Genomic DNA, 20,191 nt, shown 5'->3' with positions numbered 1-20,191 from the left:
CACCCCAAAACCCACGGTAGGTGTAAGTGCTTGCTTTCTTACTTGCATGCAGTATTTCATTTGGCCACCGAAGTGTGTTTCTGGGAGAATTCTCGCTTTGTTTCAGGCAGGGTCGCCTACTGCTTTCAGAACATAGACGTTCAACGTTGCACAATTATGGTTAATAGTATGTATATCCAGCGTGTCGCACGTTTGCCTTGTAAATGACTTGGATTTAGGCTTTCCTTTCTCCACTCTATGTCCCTTTAAACATGTGGAGCTTTGGGGTTCTTCTGGCAGCACGCAAAGGTTCTGGAAACCTATTCTGGAGCTACAAAGCAGCGTGAATGTAGCGGGACTCGTGGCGTCCCTTAGCACCATCCTTTCTGTTCGGAAGCTGGTGCCTCTGATGCAAAACAAGAGGCTTCCCCATCGCTTCTTAGAACTGTGTTTAGGGTTGACCGCGAGATGTGTCCGCTCGTCCTGGGTGCTCCTGGGCAGGCGGCCCCCACGCATTGCAGGGGCTGCCCCCTATAAACACCAGGGCTCGTTCAACCCAGCACTGGGAAAAGTTGCTGGGTCTTTCGGTGTCTTTGAGAGGACTTGCTGTACTGGGGCAGCTGCGGGCTTGTGCGCTTGGAGAAATTAAATTGGGAATGTAGAACGCGGGGTGAGTATTTTGGTCAAGGGCACGCACGGTTCAGCGTCCTTCGGCGCGCTGCTGCAGGGAGCTTGCGAATTGCCTGCTTAGGAGAAGGTCGTATTTAAGCTTGAAGTGACAAGTCAGGAAGAATGGAAGGTCTGGATTTGTGCATTACTCGGTGTGATATACACTATATCACAGATATGCCTCAGAACCAGGGTTTGGAGAAATAATGGGCAAAAACTAGAGGCTTTTCTGTTCAAGCACGTTCTTTGAGCTTGCAGTTCGGATACCTCTTCATTTGGGCTCTGTCGATTAGCACATCAAGAGGATGCATGTTTAGTCAAAGCAGACATTTTTCTTCGGAGAAAGCTGTTTGGACCGTTAACAGTAATGTATTTTGCTGAGAGAGCCTGTTTCAGCTAAATTGTTCGTAGATGAACAGTTGGCTTGAAAAATGACGTCTTAAATCTGTGCTGCCCCGGCCTCTTCAGTGTCACGTCCAGAACGATGGAAAAGAAATACTCAGGTTGGTTTTTGCAGATTTCTGATACCAAGATTTCCGATCCCATTATCGGGTGCTGTACTTGCAGCATTGATATTCAGGATAATATGTTTAATCTCCAATTGCAAAAATAACTTCACACGCAGCTAATTCCATCTGCTGGAGAAATAAGAGCGAGGCTGACTTCATCGCTTAGTTGGGACCTGCTTATTGCTGTGCTAATTACTATGTATGAACTTTGGAAATTTGCATATTTTTTTGGCAAACCGAAGTGGCAGCCATTTAACTTAGGATCTTATTAACTTTAAACATCCCTAGCAACTCCAAGCTACTTCGAGCTCATCTTGTGGTGTTTTGGTTTTTTTTTTTTTGGTGTTTTACAAGCTTTGATTTCGTGAGCTCCAATATCTTCTTTTTTTTTTTTTTTTTTCCTCCTTACGATGTACGTGTGTTACACATGTAACAGCAGCTTACCGCCATTCCCAGTAACTTTCAACCTGGGATCTAATGCAGAATTCCTGCTGTTGTTCGAGTGAAAAAAATAAATAAATAAAAAAGCTGAAGTTGAATTGTCTTAAAATGAATGCTATAACAATAAAGTTACAAGGGAGGCTTCAGTCGCTGTTCTGCAGTGTGTGAAGAGCACTTGATGTGTTGTAGGTGTTGATAGGTTTTCAAAAAGTAACCTTGGGGGAATGAGGGCACCTCAGTTCTGGTCCTAAAAGCTGGTCTCCTGGTATGAATTTTGAAGCTACAAAGAGTTTGGATATAAAGCCGTCATTACAGATGGTTACTAAATGTCCTCTGTTACTGAAAGGCTGTTTTGGGCACGTTTTTCAACTGCTCAAGGTGTCTGGCAATGCCTTTTCCACTTGATTTGCTTTTGTTCTTGTGACTTCCACCTTTCATTGGTTTTGCTAGAAGGTAATCAGGGGAGGCCTATAATCTGCAAAATATTAAAGTGATTGGAATTTTACACTACGAAATACTGTCAGCTTTAGTGGTCTGCTGTTACGGACTGGCTCATGTCCTCCTGGATGCACTGGACTGAATTCACTTTAAAATTTGAGTTATTCTCCCTGCGCTATGGCGTTAGCCTGCTTTCTGTCCCAGGACCTCAGGAAACTTCCCATTTCGCTACGTGAAGTTTCAGTGCCGGGTCTTTGTCCCTCTTTCCTCCTCCCTCCTGTTCTGTCGATCACTGAAGAATGCGGTTTCTTCCCTGGGATGAGCAGAGCTATATTGCTGGGCTCTTTAATTCCTCTCGGAGTGGCAGAAAGCCAGAGTAAAATCTTGTTCGTAAGTCGCTCTGGAGATTTCTTTGTACATGCTATTATTTTCTCTGCATGCTAACATCACCGAGAAGGGTTTTTTTCTCTTTTTTTTCAAGTTTAGACCCAGCATAATTACGTTTGTGTGCGTTGTAGGCTGGGGTGTTGCTGCTGTCCAGCCCAGCAAGCGATTTGGAGGCCTTCTCGGGCAGCTTACCACTTCCAAAAGTTCTTGTAGCATCAAAGGCAAAGGATCCCTCCCAAAGCTATCCCTCTGCATCTGGGTAGGTGAAACAATTTTCTGTTGTAGCTAAACTTCAAAGAATAGCTTGTGGTTTGGCTTTCTGCAATGTGTCCTACTCGAGGCTATATTTTAAAAAGGGTCTGGATACTGGGTTGAACCAGGACTTGGTACGGATCGAGCGACGGTTGCTGGTGTTGAACCAGGCTTTGAGCTCCCCGGCTCGGTTACTGCTGCTGTGTGGCTTTCTAGAGGCAACCCAGGTCCCTTTTGACTTGTAAAGCCCTTAGTTCAGGTCTTTGTTCTGAGCTTTGCCTTAACTAAGTCCTTATTGCAAAGGGTAAAAATCCTTTCCATCGTGAAGTTGGGAAACTCTTGCTGTGACTGCGGTCCTCGTGCGTTTACATCTTCAAACAGGCGCCTTTTGTGCTTCCTCCCCTCCTGGCTCTGAGGCTGAGAGAAGCTCCCTGTAAACACATGTACAAAGCTGCTCTAGCCCTCTTTAGCTGGCCTGTTCAGCTTTTGGTCTGCTCTCCTTCTGGTAGCAGGGATTTTCTCCTGCATTTGTCTTTGACCGCCAGCACGTGCCCCTTGCCTGGGGAAGCGCCCTGAGCTGCAGGTCCAGGCAATCCTCTGCTGACCGCTGCATGTGAGCTAGCGGTAGCTCAAGGGAAACGTTAGGGAGTCAGTAAGTGAACCCTAAAAATCCTTTAAGGCAAGTCTCTACCTTGCAAGTGGGTTTCTAGACCTCTCTTCAACCATCGGGGCATCGGAGCTTACCGTGAAGCGTGGGACAGACGGTTGTTTTCTCACTTTTCTTTTTTTAAATTTAACTTCCTTCCTAAAGGAGGGTGGCACTCTCCTGCCATTTTTTTAAAATGAGGTAACTCCATCTTAGTATAACATGTGAATGAAGTAAAGCAAAGAGTGCTTGCTTATGCACCAGAAATCTAAGTAAATCTGCCGCCCCTTTGGAAATTCTGGCTTTTGGAGGATCACTGGTAGCGCCGAATCCATCTTTGGCATTAAGGAAAAAACCAAACACACATGAACATATTTCTCTTAGAGTGCTTACGCGTTTTTTTTAGCAGCAGTCGGGCTGCAGGTGTAGTCGTATTAAAACGTATACTAGCTCGCTTTAAATTGGTGTCTCAGCAGAAGAAGCTGGGGACGTGGCTTTGATGTCGGTTACGGGGAGTTCTCTTTTAACACACCACTGCAGGCCTGTGAATGGGAGCCCGGAGTGGTTCGGGTGGTGAGACACGCTCCCTCGCTGATGATGCACGAGATGTCCCTGGCAGGAGACTCAACCAGTTCTCCTAATGATGGGTTTGCTGTGCCCGAACAGCTTACGCCATTGTTCAAGTGGTGTCCGGTGATACGTCAGCTGTAGGCTTCAGGGTGAGTTGTAAGATCAATAGGACTAGTTTACATACCTCTGTAACAAATGGCTCTGCTGAATTTTGCATGCTGTTCTTACCCTAAAAGTTTGTTTCCCCTACCTTTTTCTCTTTCGAATCAGTATGTGGCCGTAGAGGAAAGGTTTGTGTATTAATGTCGTGAAGTTAACTTAAATACAACTTCATCCCCAGGCTGAATGCATCTGAAGAAGTGAAGGCACCGAACAGTGTCCTGTTGGGATGGTGCTTTCGTCTTCGGGGAACGTATTTCTAAGAAATATGGAAGAACTTGTTATAAAAAAAAAAAAAAAACGTCTAGGAGCTTAATCTGGCTGCGAAATCGTTGCATCTGTAGAGGAGCCAGACAGAGAAAGTTCATAGATGTTGCTGCTTATGCTAATATTGGTTATAAGTTTGGTTTTTTAATTATCATTATTTTAATTTTTAGGGGCGGGGGAATTCCCCATCTCTTGAGCCTTTCCTTGTGTTACTTAGGTCAGAGCACACCAGAAAGGAGTTGCTTTGTAAAAAAAAAAAAAACAACAATAGGGTAGAAGTTGGTGGTCACAGATAGGAGAACTTTGCTGGGGAGTCAAAGCCACTTGGGGGAGGTCAGATATTTAATTAGGCCAGCTGGTATCACCGGGGTGGGGGGGGAGGAGGGATGAGCTTTTGAGCATGAATAAACTTTATCAGAATTGCAGAGTGGAAGCAGAGGGTTACTGGGAGTTGCAGTTTGGCTTTGGGATGTCTGGGGCCTCTGACGTTTCCCATACGTAAGCCTCAGCTGTGGAAGGAACCACCTGCAAAGGGCAGCTCCCTGAGGTAAGACAGGGTGCAAATTGTTTGGGTAAAACGAGCCAGCACTTTCAGGGTGGGCTCAGTAAAGCTTCAGCAGGTTTAGCTCACCCAGGAGGGTTGGTGAGGACGCTCCAGGTTAAAGGCCGGTAGGAACAGCAGTCCTTTTCCCTTTTACCAGTGCCTTTACTGCAGCAGCAGGCACGTTAACCTTAATAAGTGCGTGGGTGCCTGAGAACGCATCCCAGGAAGCAATGCTTACTTCTGGGGAGATGCTGAGTGTGCCTTCCTTGGTCTGCCAGGGCCAAGCCTGGCTTGTTAGCAGCTTGTGACAGCTCTCCTTTGTAGGTATTTTAAGTGGCGAGGGCAGCAGAGCTGGAGGGAGATGCGATAACGTCTGCTTGCTTGCTTGCTTTCTAGGGGGAGGGAGGAGGAGGAGATGGACCTAATTGCATACCTTCCAACTGCAGTTACCTCATTACCGAATTATCATCGGAGCAGCCCTGCAGTCTGCTCTGATAGCAGATAAGTGGTGTGGCTCGCAGCGCTTTAATCTAAACAAAACTTAAGTGCTCTTTCCTTTTTCCCTGGAGTGAAACTGTAATTTCGTTACGCGGATGTTAGCCAGGGCAAAGTTTGTTTGCAGCTGTCACGATGCTTCTCTGGGCTTTGCACGTTCCAGAGGCGTCTCTGCAGCGTTTTGTAGCACAAACACCCTAAAACGCTGCGCTCCCTTACCTGGGAGCTTCAACTGAGCGTTCTCCCAGAGCTTTGCCAGGTGAAGGTGTTCAGCACTGATGCTGGATGTCCCGAAGGGCTTAGATAGAAAGCATTTGGTTTATATTTGCTTTCCAGAGAGATGCCTGTTAATTAGTTTCTCCCTCTGCATTAGGTCCTGAATATCCTAGGCCCTGAAGCAACAGTCTGCTGCTCTAGGGCCGGAGCCTGAGAGGTGAGTGGGCAGCTTGTGCCTGCATCGCCTTGGGCCAGCTCCAGGAGCAGGAGTGCCCTGAGATGCAACCCAAGCGATGCAAAAAAATTACCGGGCAGAGCTTCAGAGGGGGACTTCTTGTCTTTGAAACAGGATAAAAGCGTGTTTGTGCATCAGCTTGAGTCCTGATAAAACACCTTGCTGGAACCGACGTTTCTGGAAGGCGGTGATTTTGGAGAAGTTGCTTAAGGCCACGAGAGCACCGCAGACGAGTGCCTGGGTTTTGCACGGCGCAGGAGTGGGCAGCGCTTAAACTCTCATCTGGGTAACGTTTTATTTTTGGACTGCCGCGGAGCTGTTAAATCTGATCCGTTCCTAAAGAGACAGCTGACTGTGTGCAGCCTGAGCCAGGCGCAGTTCTTTGCCTCCGATTTTTGACTCGGATGGAAATGGAGTTTGTTTTTTAATTCGATCGAACTCGACCGTCACTGCCCCAAAGGGGGGTCTGTGCTTGCACGCCATGCCTGGACTCGAGGCGGAGTGCTCTTGGCTGCTCCTTGCTGTAAGCATGGGAACTCAGGGCAGGGCGATGGGGGGATGGTAACGCGCTAGGACAGATACCTGATGATGTTTGAAATGTCTCGGGAAAGGAAAATGTAATGTGCTTTTTTTACGCTGATAGTTTTTGTAGGCTTGGGCTGCGTTGTGCTGGTTGTAGCTTGGCTGCTGGGCTGGTCTTGTAGAACAACTCCGCACGGATCCGAGAGCAGCTCCAAGCTCAGGAATAGCAGGAGGTGAAGCGGTGGTGAGTTTCAAAGGATTACAGTCCGAGGCCCCTCGGTCAAGCCTTGCAGTTGTTGAGTGGCTTTCAGAGAGAAAGACCCCCACGTGCTTTGTGAACTGGCGTGTACACAGCGGGCTGGAGTGGATCCGTGCTTTGATAAGAACAATATGGGCCTCTTAATGAGCCAAACAGCATCACCTTGTTTAAGGAGGCATTTGTTTGTTTCTGTGGGGCTGAAAAAAAATAACGTATTCCTTTGGAAATCTGTAGCTGATCACTTGTCTGCATTCACGTCGAGCCACTGATCTTGCGGGGACACGAGTCTGGCAGGTTGCATTGGCTAAGTGAAAATGAGTTTCAGGCCTGGGGTGCTCTCTAGAAGCAGCCTGTTGGGGACGTTAGCCCAAGTTGTTCTTGGCTGTGGTTTCTTCAGGAGAAGGTTGTAGGCCACGTGAACCTTGTGTGAGAGCACGAGTGTCTGGCTGCCTTCTTGGAGATGTCTGTGGCCTTTCCTTTGTAGGGAAAAGAAGCTCGAGGATGGACTGCAATGACATTTCCTCATGCCGGCCAAGCTGCCCTGAGGGTAACGCAGGTAGAAAGTTGTCTTCCCCGTGCTCCACTTCTCAAATCTTGTTAACCACACTTCCAGCGGCAGCTGTCGAAGCTTGGATCTCTGCCCCTTATATCCCTCTTTGTGGTTGAAAGGCGCCCTCAGCCTTTCCTTCCTCTCTTGTGTTCGCCTTCGGGGTGCGATCGCCCCTCCGCTGGGCAGCCGTGTAGGGTGGCTTCCACCAGCGTGCAGCTGATCTTTGTGCAGAGGGAAGGGAGAAGCTGGCCGACTGTAATCTGAATTTACTAGGTAGTTAATAAGGAGGACCTCTGCCCCGGGAAGCTCGTTGAGCCGATGTTATGTTGCAGGAGCTCCATGGAGATGAAGCCTGCTGGCTTTGTTTTGCTCCGAAATCCACTTGGCTTCAGGTTGCCTCAGGAAACTCCTGCGGCCCTACAGCCTTGGAGCGGGGCGTAAGGGCTGAGGCTGGGGTAAGCCTGGCTGCTTTGGTGGCCGAGAGATGGCACCGGCACGTGGAGCTTGCCGTTCGCAGGTCCTCGCGCTGACAGCAGCGTGCCTCTCGTCTGCTTTTTCCCCTTTATAATTCGCCGTTTGTTTGTTTTTTAAAAGCAAAGGAAGGATTTACACGCTGCTTTTTCCGCAGTTGTGGTCCGCAGCAGCAATCAGCTGTCGTGGTGCTTGGCTCCGGAGCTGCCTGCGGTGGCTGGTTGCATAAGGCGGTATTGCTCAAGCAAGCAGGGACCGAGTGAAGGTGTTTGCACCAGCCCTTTGGAAACTGCTCTAACTCGGCTCTGAATCAAGCTCGGGTCTGAATCAAGCTCGGGCTCGCGCTCCGACAGGTTGTGGAATTTATTTATACGACACCACCGGGGTGTGTGGCATGGCGGAGACAAATAAACAATGGTTCCCAGCCCCGAGGCTTGTGTTTGGTGTTAGATAACACGGCATGGGGTAATTATAACCAGGGAGCTGGGCGGAGGGGTTAGGAGCGAGGGTTACGTCCGCGCTGAGAACACGCAGCAGCGTTCCCTGCGGTGCCTGCAGCTCGCTAATGGCCCTGTTAAGAAATCGTGGGTGCGTCTGGGGTTATAGGAAGGATGGAGGTCAGCTTTGCAGGAGGAAGTGTTGGGTGAGTTACCGAAGACGTGCGGGTAAATAAGAGAAAGCGGAAGGAGGCGAACTGAAACCGGTCGGGTGCGCGGGGAGTGGCCGCGTTTACACGCAGCCCGAGCACGCAGGAGCGAGCGGGGTGCAGGGCCTTGGGGTTTGGGTGTCGGGGAAGGCTCTGGAAACCAGCACCCAGCCCCCTACATGAGGGTGCTCGATGCGAAAGGAGGAACAGGTAAAGGAAGGGGACTGGCGTGGCTGCTGCCTGCTCCTCCTTGCTATGCCTGCAGCCTGGGTCGCACGATGCCAAAGCAGCATTTTCCCACCCTCGCGGTGGGACCCGTCCTTGTGGCAGGGCAGCCGCCTTCGACAGTCGTTACTGGGCTCTTTTGGGGTGTACTGGCTCAGTTGACGCCGAAGATTCCCTTGAATTGGAGGTGTTCTGGGTGTCAGCAGTGTACTGATCGTACCCGGGTGCCCTTTGCGTCGGGTAAATGAGCGGTGTTCCTTGGCTGGAGTTTGTTATGCGTTAGGCTGGTGGATCTTTTTGGTTTCAAGGGCTGGTTAGTCGTTGTAACACCATTAACTTGTAACTAATTTCCTTTTTCCTTCCCTTTTGCTCTTCAGAAATGCCTTTCTCGTGAATGTGCAAGGAACCTACACCACTGTAATGTCTAACACCACATGGAATAACAACTGTGTGAAGGTACCACCCTTTTTTAACTAATACACGACTTTGTTATAGGTTGGGTTAATGATGAACCGGTCTTTGCTTCATAGCCAAAGCTCAAAACTGAAGAAGCGTGTCTTATGTAACGCCTCCTTTTCCAGAAGGGTGACAGCGCTGTGACACCGTGCTCTCATTTCCAGAAAGGCCATGTGCAACCTAGCACTTGATCAGGGTGCCAAGGGGGCCACCCCTGTTTCTCTGGCTGATCTCTCTGGGCGGCTCTGGTGTTGCCTCAAGAACAGATGGCAGCTTCTATTCTGAGAGCTGAACTTTCCTCATACTTCGTGGCCATCCTTGGAAACACATTGCCCTTCTTTACTGATGCATCAGGGCTTGCCTCTTCGTCATGACGTTAATGACAGCCTGGGTCATCTTTCTCGACAAGAGGCTTCTAGGCCTATTTATGAATATTAAGATAAAGTGCAGTTAGACGTTAATGTTCAGGTCGTGATGTCGTAGCTGTTTGTGCCGCATCAACCAGCTCTCAGGCGTTGGCTTGATCTGCTGCCTGATCCCGCAGTGATGCCATAATACTGAATTTTGGACTGCCCTGTACATTTCCATGGCAACAGACTGATGTCACAGACTCAAGGACATGACTTCAGTGTATGATCGTGCAGAGGCACGATCAGATTTGTGAAGGAGAAAGCTGACTAATGCACATCTCAAAAGCAAACAAGGGGAATGCAGGTTACGGCTGACCAAGCAAGGTGTTTCACTATGAAAATTCCCCTCTCAGACAGAGGAGGATCTGATCGTGTCTTTAAGACAGGAACATTCGTCGTGGTGAGCTTCTGTTTACAGTGGATAAGCAGACATCTTGCAGGTATCCTGTATCTTTTAAGCAGGTGGTGTTCTGGGGCTGGGAAACTTGCTCGTTGGTTTCAGACCTTTGAAAGGGCGACTTGTTTTGTTTTTATTTTAAAGAACTTCTCAGTAGCAGAGCCTCTTGTTAGCATACCGAGACCACTTCTTCTTGCTTAATGTTGTTCAAATAGTTTAATTGGTTTTCCAAAGCTTTTATTTTATCCATAACATTGGAAGGTGAAAGGGGAACTCTGCATCTGCATTATGGTCACATTTTCCTATATCCTATTAGCAGATTCCAAGATTGTTTAATGTGATCTCCACCCATTTCATTTGGCTGCAACCTTTGCTCCCATGAAAACAAGGCTGATTGTTCTGAATTGCTGTGTGTATGTGCTTTGGCACGGCATGAAGGTACCTATAATAACACAACCATTGTCTGGAAAAAAAAAAAGCAGTTTGCAGCAATAACTACAAATAAAAGGGTGCAGTACTGGGGCAAGGACGGAGAATGGTAGCTTTCCCATCCGTTCCTACAGCAGCTTCTCAACGTGGTCACCCCTCTGCATGGCAGTGCTGTGGGCTTCAGTGCAGGATGGGAATACTGGGAGTAAGGGACTGAAATATTTGCACGTTGTTCCAAGTTTCTCTTTCCTGGACACGGTTCCATTGCTCATATCTACGGACGGGGAGACTGAATGACTTTTGCACAATGCGGTATTTTATTTGCATGCTGTGAGCAGTTTAACAAGTGTATGTGCTAAATGAAGCATTCCCACTTTCAGCTAGCAGCTGACGCACCCTTAAAAAAAAAAAGGGGGTGGGGGGGGAAAGCTGCCTTTGGGTCGAACAGTAGGGTTTTGAGGGGTGACATTGTGCTGTGTGTTGGAGCGGATGGGTGGTTGTGCCAAGCCTGAATGCTAACTCGAAACGCTGTGGGATTCAGCAAGCGACCAGCTAAAACTCCTTCGTGCTGAAGTAATTTTCACTCATCTCTGCGCTTTCTGGAATAGAGGCTGTTACAGGGCAAGATTTGGAAGTAACCTAATTGTTTTGAATATTCGGTGTCACGGGAATGGAGGATATTTAACAGAACCTGGCATTTCTTACAGCAGTTTGGTTGCCTCCCAGGACAGGAAGCTGAAGAGTGTTTAAAAAAAAAAAAAAGAGGCAGGGAAGGAATTTAGCAACCATCTCTCTAAATCAGGATGCTTGGATTTGGTGCCTGGCCTTGAGCTGAAAGGGCTGGAAGCTCTGCAAGATTTAGTGGTTCACACTGCTTGGCAGTGAACAACAAGATAATGGTGATGGACTATCAAGAAGGCAGCCCGGCTAAAAAGAGAGGCTTTGTGATACGGTAAAAGGGGAAGGAAGTCTGGAGAACTTAGAAAAGTAACAGATGTTTGTGGAGGTGGGGGAGAACTGTGCTATCCACGGAGCTTGCTCTTGCAGTGGAGCCAGCAGAACGAACTCGATACCAAACAAAAGTAGGCACACCCAGTATTTAGCACAGCGATCCTGGAAAGCTGCAGTGGTGCTTTGCTGTCCGACAGATGTTGTGTGGTGACATCTAACAGAGGCAGAAGTGAATAATACGAGCACCTGGGAGTTTGCACAAGGGGACGTGTTAAAGTTTTGGAGGTGTTTGATACCTCTTGTCAACACCAACAACAGTCCTAATGGGTGTATGAAACGAGACTCCAAGCAGGAAGCCAAGAGGGATGTCAGTCCCTGAGAGGGAAACAATGACAGAAGATGCATTAAAAAAGAGGGAGAGGTCCCTTGTAGGGTGTGTTTATGGAGGCGATGACTGGAAGCGTGATAAAACAGCTTGCTAATCCTGTGTATCAAAGTATGAGTAGCAATGGTTTTTTCAGGTTGTTGAAACTTGCATGTGAAATTTTTTTTATTTTTTTTTGCTCTTACTAATAGGTTAATCCACTGTAATTGGCTGTGAAATAAACCCAGGGGGATTTTCCTGTCTGTATGTGATGCACAGGCTCTTTGCCGTCTACTTGGCAACTGTACCTCCAGGTAATTAAAATCTGGTTTTTAAATCCACTGTTCTCTGAACTGTTATTTTTTGCATCTTGCTGCTTCTCCGAGAGCAGTTGGTCACTCTTCTGGCTAATCTGTAGAAACCAAGATAATGGAGTATCAGGAAATGAAAACTGCAGACAAATCTTTGTAGTTTGAAAAACAACCCAAGTGCTACGAGACTAGGTGAGCGTGTGAGGCACACGCCTTACTGCTGTGCTCCTAAGGATAATTTATATTTCCCAGTCCTGTATGGAAAATGTGAAGTTCGCTTTGGTTTTCTAAGATCTCGTGTCACTTGCTCCTCTAAAATCAATAATCAAACTTCCATGGCTGCCTTCTCTGAGGAAGCACTTGTAATTACCCTGAAATTACAGGAGTTGTTCAGCACAGGGATCCTCTGGTTTCAGCACATAGTTTCATTACTCTGTAGTGTTTTGAGAGGCTGAAGGGTGGGATGCAGCTACAATGAGTTTCCAGATTCCTAACAGTGTGAGGGACTGTTTTTAATACTGATGATAAAAACAGTTATTCCCAGTTGGAGGTTAGTCAGTGGTACAATTATCAGAGCTATGAAATAGTGCAGGGATGGCTCAGAATGGAAAAAAACTAAGGCTTGTAACTTATTTTCTTGAGGGAGCTGTTTGAAACTATTTCCTGCAAGCTCACAGAAAATTAGTACGAGATGTTAAATGAAGAGAGATCAAGCCGATACAGCTTGATTATTACTTCAGTAATTCAGTTTTCAGGCTAGCAAGCTTCAGCTGGCTTTCAGGGAAGGGATTTGGTAGCGATTTGTTGATGAAAGCCAGCGCGATGAGTAGGAACTCTGGAGCTGGCATGTTTAATTTGTAAGGTTATGTTCTCTGTTGTACAATGTGCTCACACCGGCTACTCCGTTGGGAAGCCTAAAAATGTGCTGAGTATTTTCACAGCAAAGTAAAAAAACCCAGCTCAAAATCTGGTTCACTTAAACCACCCTTTTTAAAAAACAGTTTGGGGTACTCTATTTTCTGCTTGGTTTCCTGCTGGTTTGTTTCCTCATTTTCGTTCGTGTTTCTAGTGTTTTATCCAAGAGGTGGAAACCCTGTGAAGACTATATTGTTTGTACTGGGGAAGGAGTACTGAGCTATAGAGTAATGCATATTTTCCCCATTTGCCTTGTTTATAAGGATGTTTTTGCACCAAAAAGTCTTAAAGTTGTGTGAAACAGAAACAGACCTGATGTTTTCAGATGGGCCTGTAGGAAAGTTCATACTTCAAAACCCAAAAAGAATTGCATCAAGAATTTTTGGTGTCCTGCTGTAGGTACGTGTTTCTGAATTTTGAAGATAAGGATGAAAAGTGAAAGATACGCAGCGCCCGTTCTCACAGTTAACAGAGTACTTGAACACGCGGAAGTTTAGTTGCTAAATTTTTGGCTGTCTTTTTTCTTTGAAAACTGAATTATGGCAGAATTTGTGCTATGCTTGGAATTTCTGAAAATTTAATGGTGTTAGTTGCTAGGCATATCAAGTACAAGTCTTTGAAAAAATGTAAAACTATTTTTTGCATCAAGTAACTCTGAGTTATTAATGGCAGAAGTCTTTAAAATGTAGCCAAAAAAAGATCTAAAGATCCACAGAATTGGTAGGTTTCAAAATTAGCTTAGATTTTTCAACAGCCTTTTGAAACAATCATACAAAAAATACTGTTTTTAATGCTGGTCTCTACTGTCATTAACCTGCCAAAAAACCAAGCTGATCTGTAACTGAGTTAATTCAGCAGAAGACGTTCTGTGTATGTTCTTTTTTAAAGAATTTGTATAAAAACAAGCAGATACTTTGGCTGGGGAAAGATTTTTAGCACATGCTATTGCCTGCCTTCTGTCTTCATCTCCAGCGCTTCAGCCTGAATGTGTCGCCGGTCGCACGCTGGTGCTTTGGAGTTTTAGATAGCCTTTCTGGTCTCTTCGACCAGGTTCTGTGTTCTGCAGGCTGCAGAGCATTTTAGAGGTGAGGCACATCCTTGGCATCCAGATGGTGTTCCCTGGATCCTTCACTGCGTTTGTGTGGCCTCAGCTCCGCTCTCTGATGCTCTGCTCTCTCCCTGTGTGCCATCCTGGGCAGGCTCTGCTCTGAGCAGTGGCGTGATCTGCATTGCTGTCTTATTCCTTCTATTTGTGGTTTGGATTACACCGTTATTTTGCTGGCTCTGACACCCCGCTGTCCCCTTTCAGTGCCACGCACGTGTGTGACTTCACGTTGCAGGCCTGGGGCTGTTGGAGAGACACTAGCACAACGCACGGTGCTAGGTGAAAAATAGGCTGCTGGATTGAAATGAGGGGGGACTGATCCCGCCTGTGGTGAGCCAGCGTCTCTGGCACCACAACAGATTAATCCTCTAATAAAGAGGGAAGATTGGCAATATCCAACGTGGCGCAGCCCCGGCCTCCTCCTACAGAGGCCTACCCCGGCCTGCTCCTACAGAGGCCGCCCCTGGTGTCTCCCACCACCAAAACCCTGCCACCAGCACCAAGACAAGTAGTTAAGGAAACGATGATAATGGTGTGGAGTTGCTTTCTCTACAGATAGGTGGTTTCTCAGGTTGCTGGTCACTGGGGACAGGCGTTTTGAGGCAGTCTGAGTTCCTCGATGAAGCACAGAGTGAAGGCCATTTGGGGAGCAGTGGGGTGGGATTAACTGGTAAATAAAGGGCTAAACCTCTGCGTCCAAAACGCAGTCTGTCTTCCCTTTCAGAGCTGCTGCTTGGATGTGGACATACGAATCATACCGAAGTTGGATGTGGTGTTCCAGGTTGCAGACAGCAGATAGATAGCTGGGAAATATGTAAGACCAGGCTTCTTTGGTAGAGTCGGTGCTGGGTTTTGGTGCAAATTTTCTGAGTTTTAATGTATACGTTTTGTAGCATGTGGCTGACTATACATCTGAACCAAATTTATACATCAGAACAGCATTTTCTTTTCATTAATTCATCCGTAGACCACATCAGAGCCTGATGCTAATGAGTAATATTTATGTTTTTTTTTTGTCTGAGATTGTAGCCTGTTCTTTGTGGGCATTTTTTTTATTAAGTAAGATACCAGTGGAAAAGACAGTGAATCCAACACTTGTTGGGAGGGTGTGGGTGGTGGTCTGCTTTTTGTGGGTGGATTGTTTTGAAATGCTCCTAATAAATCTGTTCTGTTACAAGTTTTCTGTCCTTAACAGAAACGTCCTGAGCTATAAAATGTTATGAGCAATATAGTTTGAGCTTCCTATTGCGTGTAATCTGTCGTGAAGTTGGGTATACTTAACAGTTTTCCTAAATTCATAAATCACAAAGATATTGTAAACGGCTCGCATAGAAATTTCAGAGTTCAGCATTTTTACATTGTCCTGGCAAGATGATAGTTTTCTATGAAAAAAACAAAGTTTGGGTATCAGCAGTCTCCCAGTTTAAGCAGAAATTTGAAAGGATTTTAAGATTTCATGACAAATCGTGAGACACATGGGTGTAAAAATTGTGGAAGATGCTAGTATGTGGGAACAGGGTGGATGCAGGAGTATATTACAGAGAATTGGGCATTTTGAAGTACAGAAATAGCACAGTTACTTATAAAAACACTTTTGTAAAAGTACCATTATCTTTAATGTAGTGTTTCCGGTGCTGTAGCAAGGCTTCCAGTTGCTGAATATGGTTTTGGAGACCCCTAGGAAAAATCTGGATGCTTTTGAGATGCGTAGTGAATATCGTAACTTCTCAATTCTGCAGTGGGCTGGCTGAATGAATCCACCTTTTGTCCTTTTTTTATGACTGGGATTTGTTGGGAAAGAGTCTGCAGCGGCACAGGACAGAGAAATCCACAACGTAGCTGTTTGGTCAAAGGGAAAGATTCTGCAGAAATAAACAGAAATGAGGTACAGCTTACGCTGCTGGACCTGTGCTCAGTGTATGGGACATTCTGCATGCGAAAGCAGAACTGACATCCCAAAGGCTGGTCCAAACAAGTTGGGGCTGTATTCAGCAAATTGTACATCAAAGCTGATAAATTTGGTGTTGAATACCAGCTGACCTGCTGTGGGGTTTTCCTTATTAACAAAGTGCTAAAGAAGGAACTGGATTTGTGTGTGTAGTGGCTATCTAGAGGTGAGCTGTGGGTTTTGTCTTTTACTTTAGAAGCCATTTCATATCCCACCAAAAGATGTGCAGAAACTATCACTACTATGCGTCGTATGCCATGGTGCAGGCGGACTTCTTACCTTATAGTGTCAAGTATGAGATTTTTAGTTTCCTGCTGACGTTTGCCAGTATATACCAGTAAAATAGCCAGTCCTGCCCTGGAGTACGGAGATTCAGAGGTGAGTTTGTAGTCAGAGGAGTATTGCACACCGGTTTTATTCTCACTGGGTTGTAAATGCTGTTGTTAAAGGAGACTTTAATTCCAAGAGTGGGTTGTGTTGTTGTGCTGGATCACTAACGAACTATTACTGGCTAACCAGTGAGTAATTAGTGTCAGGCAGACCGTGTGATGGTCTGTTTGGTAGTTATTGCAGCAAGACCGAATTCTAGCGGGTGTGTGCCAAAATGAGTCAAGTGAACTTCCCCGGCCAGGGTCCCTGGCATCCAAAAGCAAAACAGGGTGATGAAATTGCTGTTGACAATCCTAATCTGCAACGTCATTGTTCTAGTAATCGGGATCTTCTTGAGCAAACTAACACTGTGTTCTTGAGAAGGATAGGAGTCTGCTTTCTGGTTTTATCCGTCTCTGGAGTGGGACAGGTTGCTCTCTGCTGGTATCCCCAGTTGATCTAGCGTGTTTGGATTTCTCTTTCTGGTGTTTGTCCTAAAACTCCCAATTTAACGTCATTTCTGCATCTTTCAGTCATTACGAGCGTTCCCTGCACGTACATGAGCAATCCAGGGAGACTTGAGCCGCATAAAACCAGGGCACAACATCTCCAGAGCGCTGGGAGTGCTCGCCTACTATTTTTGGAACCAGCTCTATTGCTTCTATAATAGGAAGGCTTCTGGAAGCTTTCTCCTTCCCCTCGCCCCAAGAAAGTAGCCTTTCAGCCGAGCTTTCATTAATTCACAATCTGCATAGCAAAACAAATCTAGTTTTACATGCTAAATAATTCAGACGTGGCTCACGCATCACGCGGCCCCGAATGCAGGGCATGGCAGCCTTTCCCCGGACCCTGCAACCCAGGAGCCTGGCAGCTGCAGCCCTGCTGGGGGACGTTCGGCCACCCCCTGCTTACCATTCGGGGCACACCACACGCTCTGCGGGGACAGCAAGTGCCAAAGGAGGTGGCAGCTATCGAGAAAGCGGAGTAACGTGGGATCTCGGGGTGTTTGTCACCAGCACCGCAGCAGCGCTGGCACGCAACGGGTTCCCTGGTTTTGTTTTCCTCTTGGAGCAAGCAGAACAAATCTAATGAGCCAGTTCTCAGCTTCCCCCCCTGGTTGAGCAACAGATGATGTCCTTAACCGAAATCAGCAGGACAGCTGAAGCCTTTCAGGAATAGTTGAGCAAGGGAAACATTTTGTTGTCGTCTCCAGTACTAAAGTACAGGGTCAGCAAGGGGCAGCAGAGCTTAGCTTTTCCTTTTCTTCCCTTTTGAGATTTTCCTTTTGAGGGAAAAGGGGACGACCTTATCGTTCCAATACTCACCACACCTAAAGGAGAGAAAACGCGAGAGCTACAAATTGGAAACATTTTGTTCTTTATTGACCTGGTCTTGGAGGGGAAGACAGGCTCTCCCTGTAGAGCTTTGTTAGAACAAATACTTCATGTGCTTATTGCTCCGGTAGGTAGTGATGTTTGACGGTGGCGAGCAGTCAAATGTTGCTTTGGAGCCCAGGCACTTGTTCCCCTCTCCCAAAACGCTCTATTTTACTTCCAAAAGTTTATTTCCATTGACTGGAAAGAGTATAGAAACCCCTTTGTGGCGGACACTTCTCCCAATATGATTCAAGGTGTGGATTTGGTATGGTTGAACCCAACCTCAGCTGCTGAGAACCTCATCCTGCTGTGCTGTGCTGTGCTAGTGCCTGCTGGGCTCAGGGAACCTGCCTCTCGGGGTTAATTTTCTCCTCGTTTAGCCCCTTGAGCTGCTTCAGATGGAAATGGGACAGTCCTGACACAAGGGAGGGCATGAAAGTGTCGGGAGGAAGAGGAGGGCGAGACCGCGGTGCGGCAGGAGTTAGGGTGAGCGAAATGGCTGTGAGGTGGCGCTGTATTCCCCAGCACCCTGCCCAAGTTCAAATACAGGTGGGAATCTGCACATTTTGGTTAAATAACCGCTCTTTCTGGCGTAATCCGGGGAATGGAATATGGGCAGGAGCTTGGAGGAGGGCTGGGCTGAATTTGGTGGGGAATAGACCCGAGGGCAGAGGTACTGAGAGCCTGCCGCTTGGGCTGCTCTGGCTTTTAGTAAGGAGAAGCAGTGGTACCAGCAGGTTTTAGCGTGCAAATAGACGCAGGAGGCTGCGCCTGTCGAGCCCCCGTGGCAGCTTTATGGCTCTGAGGTCAGATAACCTCGGGTCCGTGCGGAGCTGCAGCTTTTGGCCATCGAGCAGGAAGCTGAGCACGAGGCTTCGAGAGGCAGACGCGGCGGTGGCGGCTCCTGCAGCTCTCTGCTGACGGCGAAAGGTCGGTCTGCGGAGTCCGACAGGACTCAGAGAATCTCATCTGGCTGCAGGTATTAATTAACCTGTCTCGTGATGGTTCTGGGGTGGATGCGGTGCCTTTAGGAAATACCCGGTTTCATTTGAGGGTCGGTTTCCAGCTGCAGGTGGATGGGAACGCAAATGCGAGTTCACTCTAAAGCTCTTAAGGCAGTTTTAGCTAAAACATGCTTGTTTTCTCTTTGCTTGAAACCGTTCTGTTAACTAAATAAAATCCAGCTGATGAACTTGGTGTTAAAAAGTCGTTCTTTAAGGTGCTTACAATAGGTCGGTATTACCGTGCCTTTCTTTTTAGCTGTTTTTTAATGTGGTTTTCTCCAAGCCCCCTTGTTCTTTTCAGACTTCTGCTGTGGGGTTGGGTTTTGGTGGTGTGTTTTGTTTTTTTTTTTCCCCCTCCCACTTTTTGCTCCGTTTTTAGCTTGCAGTGAACCAGTCTGGGAAACAAACTAAGCTGGTTGAATAAGCTGGAAGAGTGGTTCTTCCTGCCCGTGCTGGAACAGCAGCGCTTTGGTTTGAAGTAAAATAAAACGCATCATTGAATCCACCCTGTGAAATCCTAAATCCTTGCTGTATTTGACTAGAAAGCGAAAGGGTTTGGATGCAGGGGCTGCCACGGGCTGTTTGGTAATGGCCAAACATAGCTGTGTGTTACAAGGCCTCAGCACTGGTTAAGTCCCCTCTAGTGACTGTATTTCAGTATTAATTCATCTGAGTTTCCCTCTGAAATACCTGCCTTTGCTTTCTTCTGCAACCTGGCTGGGGTGGAGGGCTCAGCCCTCGGTCCCACACCACTGGAGGGCATCCCAAAGCGGGTCCCTGTCTGGGGGCATCCCAAAGCTGGTCCCTGTCCGCTCAGGCGGGCAGAGGCTGTTCTGCTTCTACCAGCAGCGGGATTTCTGCTCCTCAACCACTGCCTGCTTCCTAGACACCAAATATTCTGAAAGGATGAGCCCATCCTTTGAAGGCTCTTGTTTATCAGTTACTGTTCTTGTTCCAAAACCACGCTGCTCCTGCCGTAAAGCTTCAGCTCCCGCCACACCTGTAAATATCAGAAGCTGTAACGTGTTGCTGCAGCCAAATATCCCTTATTCCATCTTAGTTAATGCACTTATTTTCCCGAACTGCAGCAGCAGTTCCAAAACGACGATAAAGCGGGGGGTTTGGTGGAGCCATTCCGTGAATCGCTGTCCGTTGCTGCGCGAGCGTGATGCTGCCCGCTGCCAAAATCCCAGTCCTTCCCACATCTTAGGCAGAAAGGCATATGTTTGGGGGTGGCTTCAGAAGCGGAGAACAACAAGATTAGGCTCTTTATTTCCCTCTTCTGCTCTGTTCCTCTGTGCATCTGCATTTCGATTTTCAGGCTGTGCCCAACTCCGCAAAACTAAGCAAACGACTGAAGCACCTCCTGCTAAGGATCGGCCTCGGTTCAGAAATGCTGTGGTAGTTAAAAGGCAGTAAGTATCTCTGTGCTAGCTTGGATGCTGTTGCTTTTTTTTTATTTATTTTTTTACATTTTTATTCACAGGCACAGCTTTTTGCTGCTTACACAGTAGGAATTTGTCAGTAGATGGCTGGCATTACTAGCCCATTTCAGCTCTTTTCTGCAGACCAGCAGCTCGAGGAGGGGGGAAAAAGCGTGCTTTGTATGGAGCTGTGCTTGTGCTGCAGTGCCCGGGTGAATCTTTCTGTGTCGGTTTTGTCAGCTTCTGCTTGCC

The 20,191-nt window shown here is 47.1% G+C and overlaps 1 protein-coding gene across 5 annotated transcripts in view; it reads left to right on the top strand.

Moving 5' to 3' along the window:
• FBXO34 (F-box protein 34) overlaps positions 1–20,191 on the top strand; it is a 37,764-nt gene that overhangs the window by 4,349 nt on the left and 13,224 nt on the right. For 2 of the 5 annotated variants that reach the window (XM_035551383.2, XM_035551384.2), the window contains 2 exons: positions 8,858–8,936; positions 11,700–11,801. The exons of 1 other annotated variant lie outside the window; for it this stretch is intronic. In XM_035551383.2, the coding sequence (XP_035407276.1) occupies positions 11,759–11,801 (43 nt within the window). In that variant the 5' untranslated portion in view covers positions 8,858–8,936; positions 11,700–11,758. Of the gene's footprint in view, positions 1–8,857; positions 8,937–11,699; positions 11,802–19,833; positions 19,931–20,191 lie in introns of those variants that run through there. 2 more of the 5 variants (XM_035551387.2, XM_035551391.2) reach the window with 2 other exon arrangements.

This window comes from Cygnus atratus, chromosome 5 (assembly GCF_013377495.2).
Source record: "Cygnus atratus isolate AKBS03 ecotype Queensland, Australia chromosome 5, CAtr_DNAZoo_HiC_assembly, whole genome shotgun sequence".
Lineage (NCBI taxonomy): Eukaryota > Metazoa > Chordata > Aves > Anseriformes > Anatidae > Cygnus > Cygnus atratus.
Note: the sequence above shows the minus strand (reverse complement) of the source record. Positions and strands in the feature narration are given on the sequence as shown.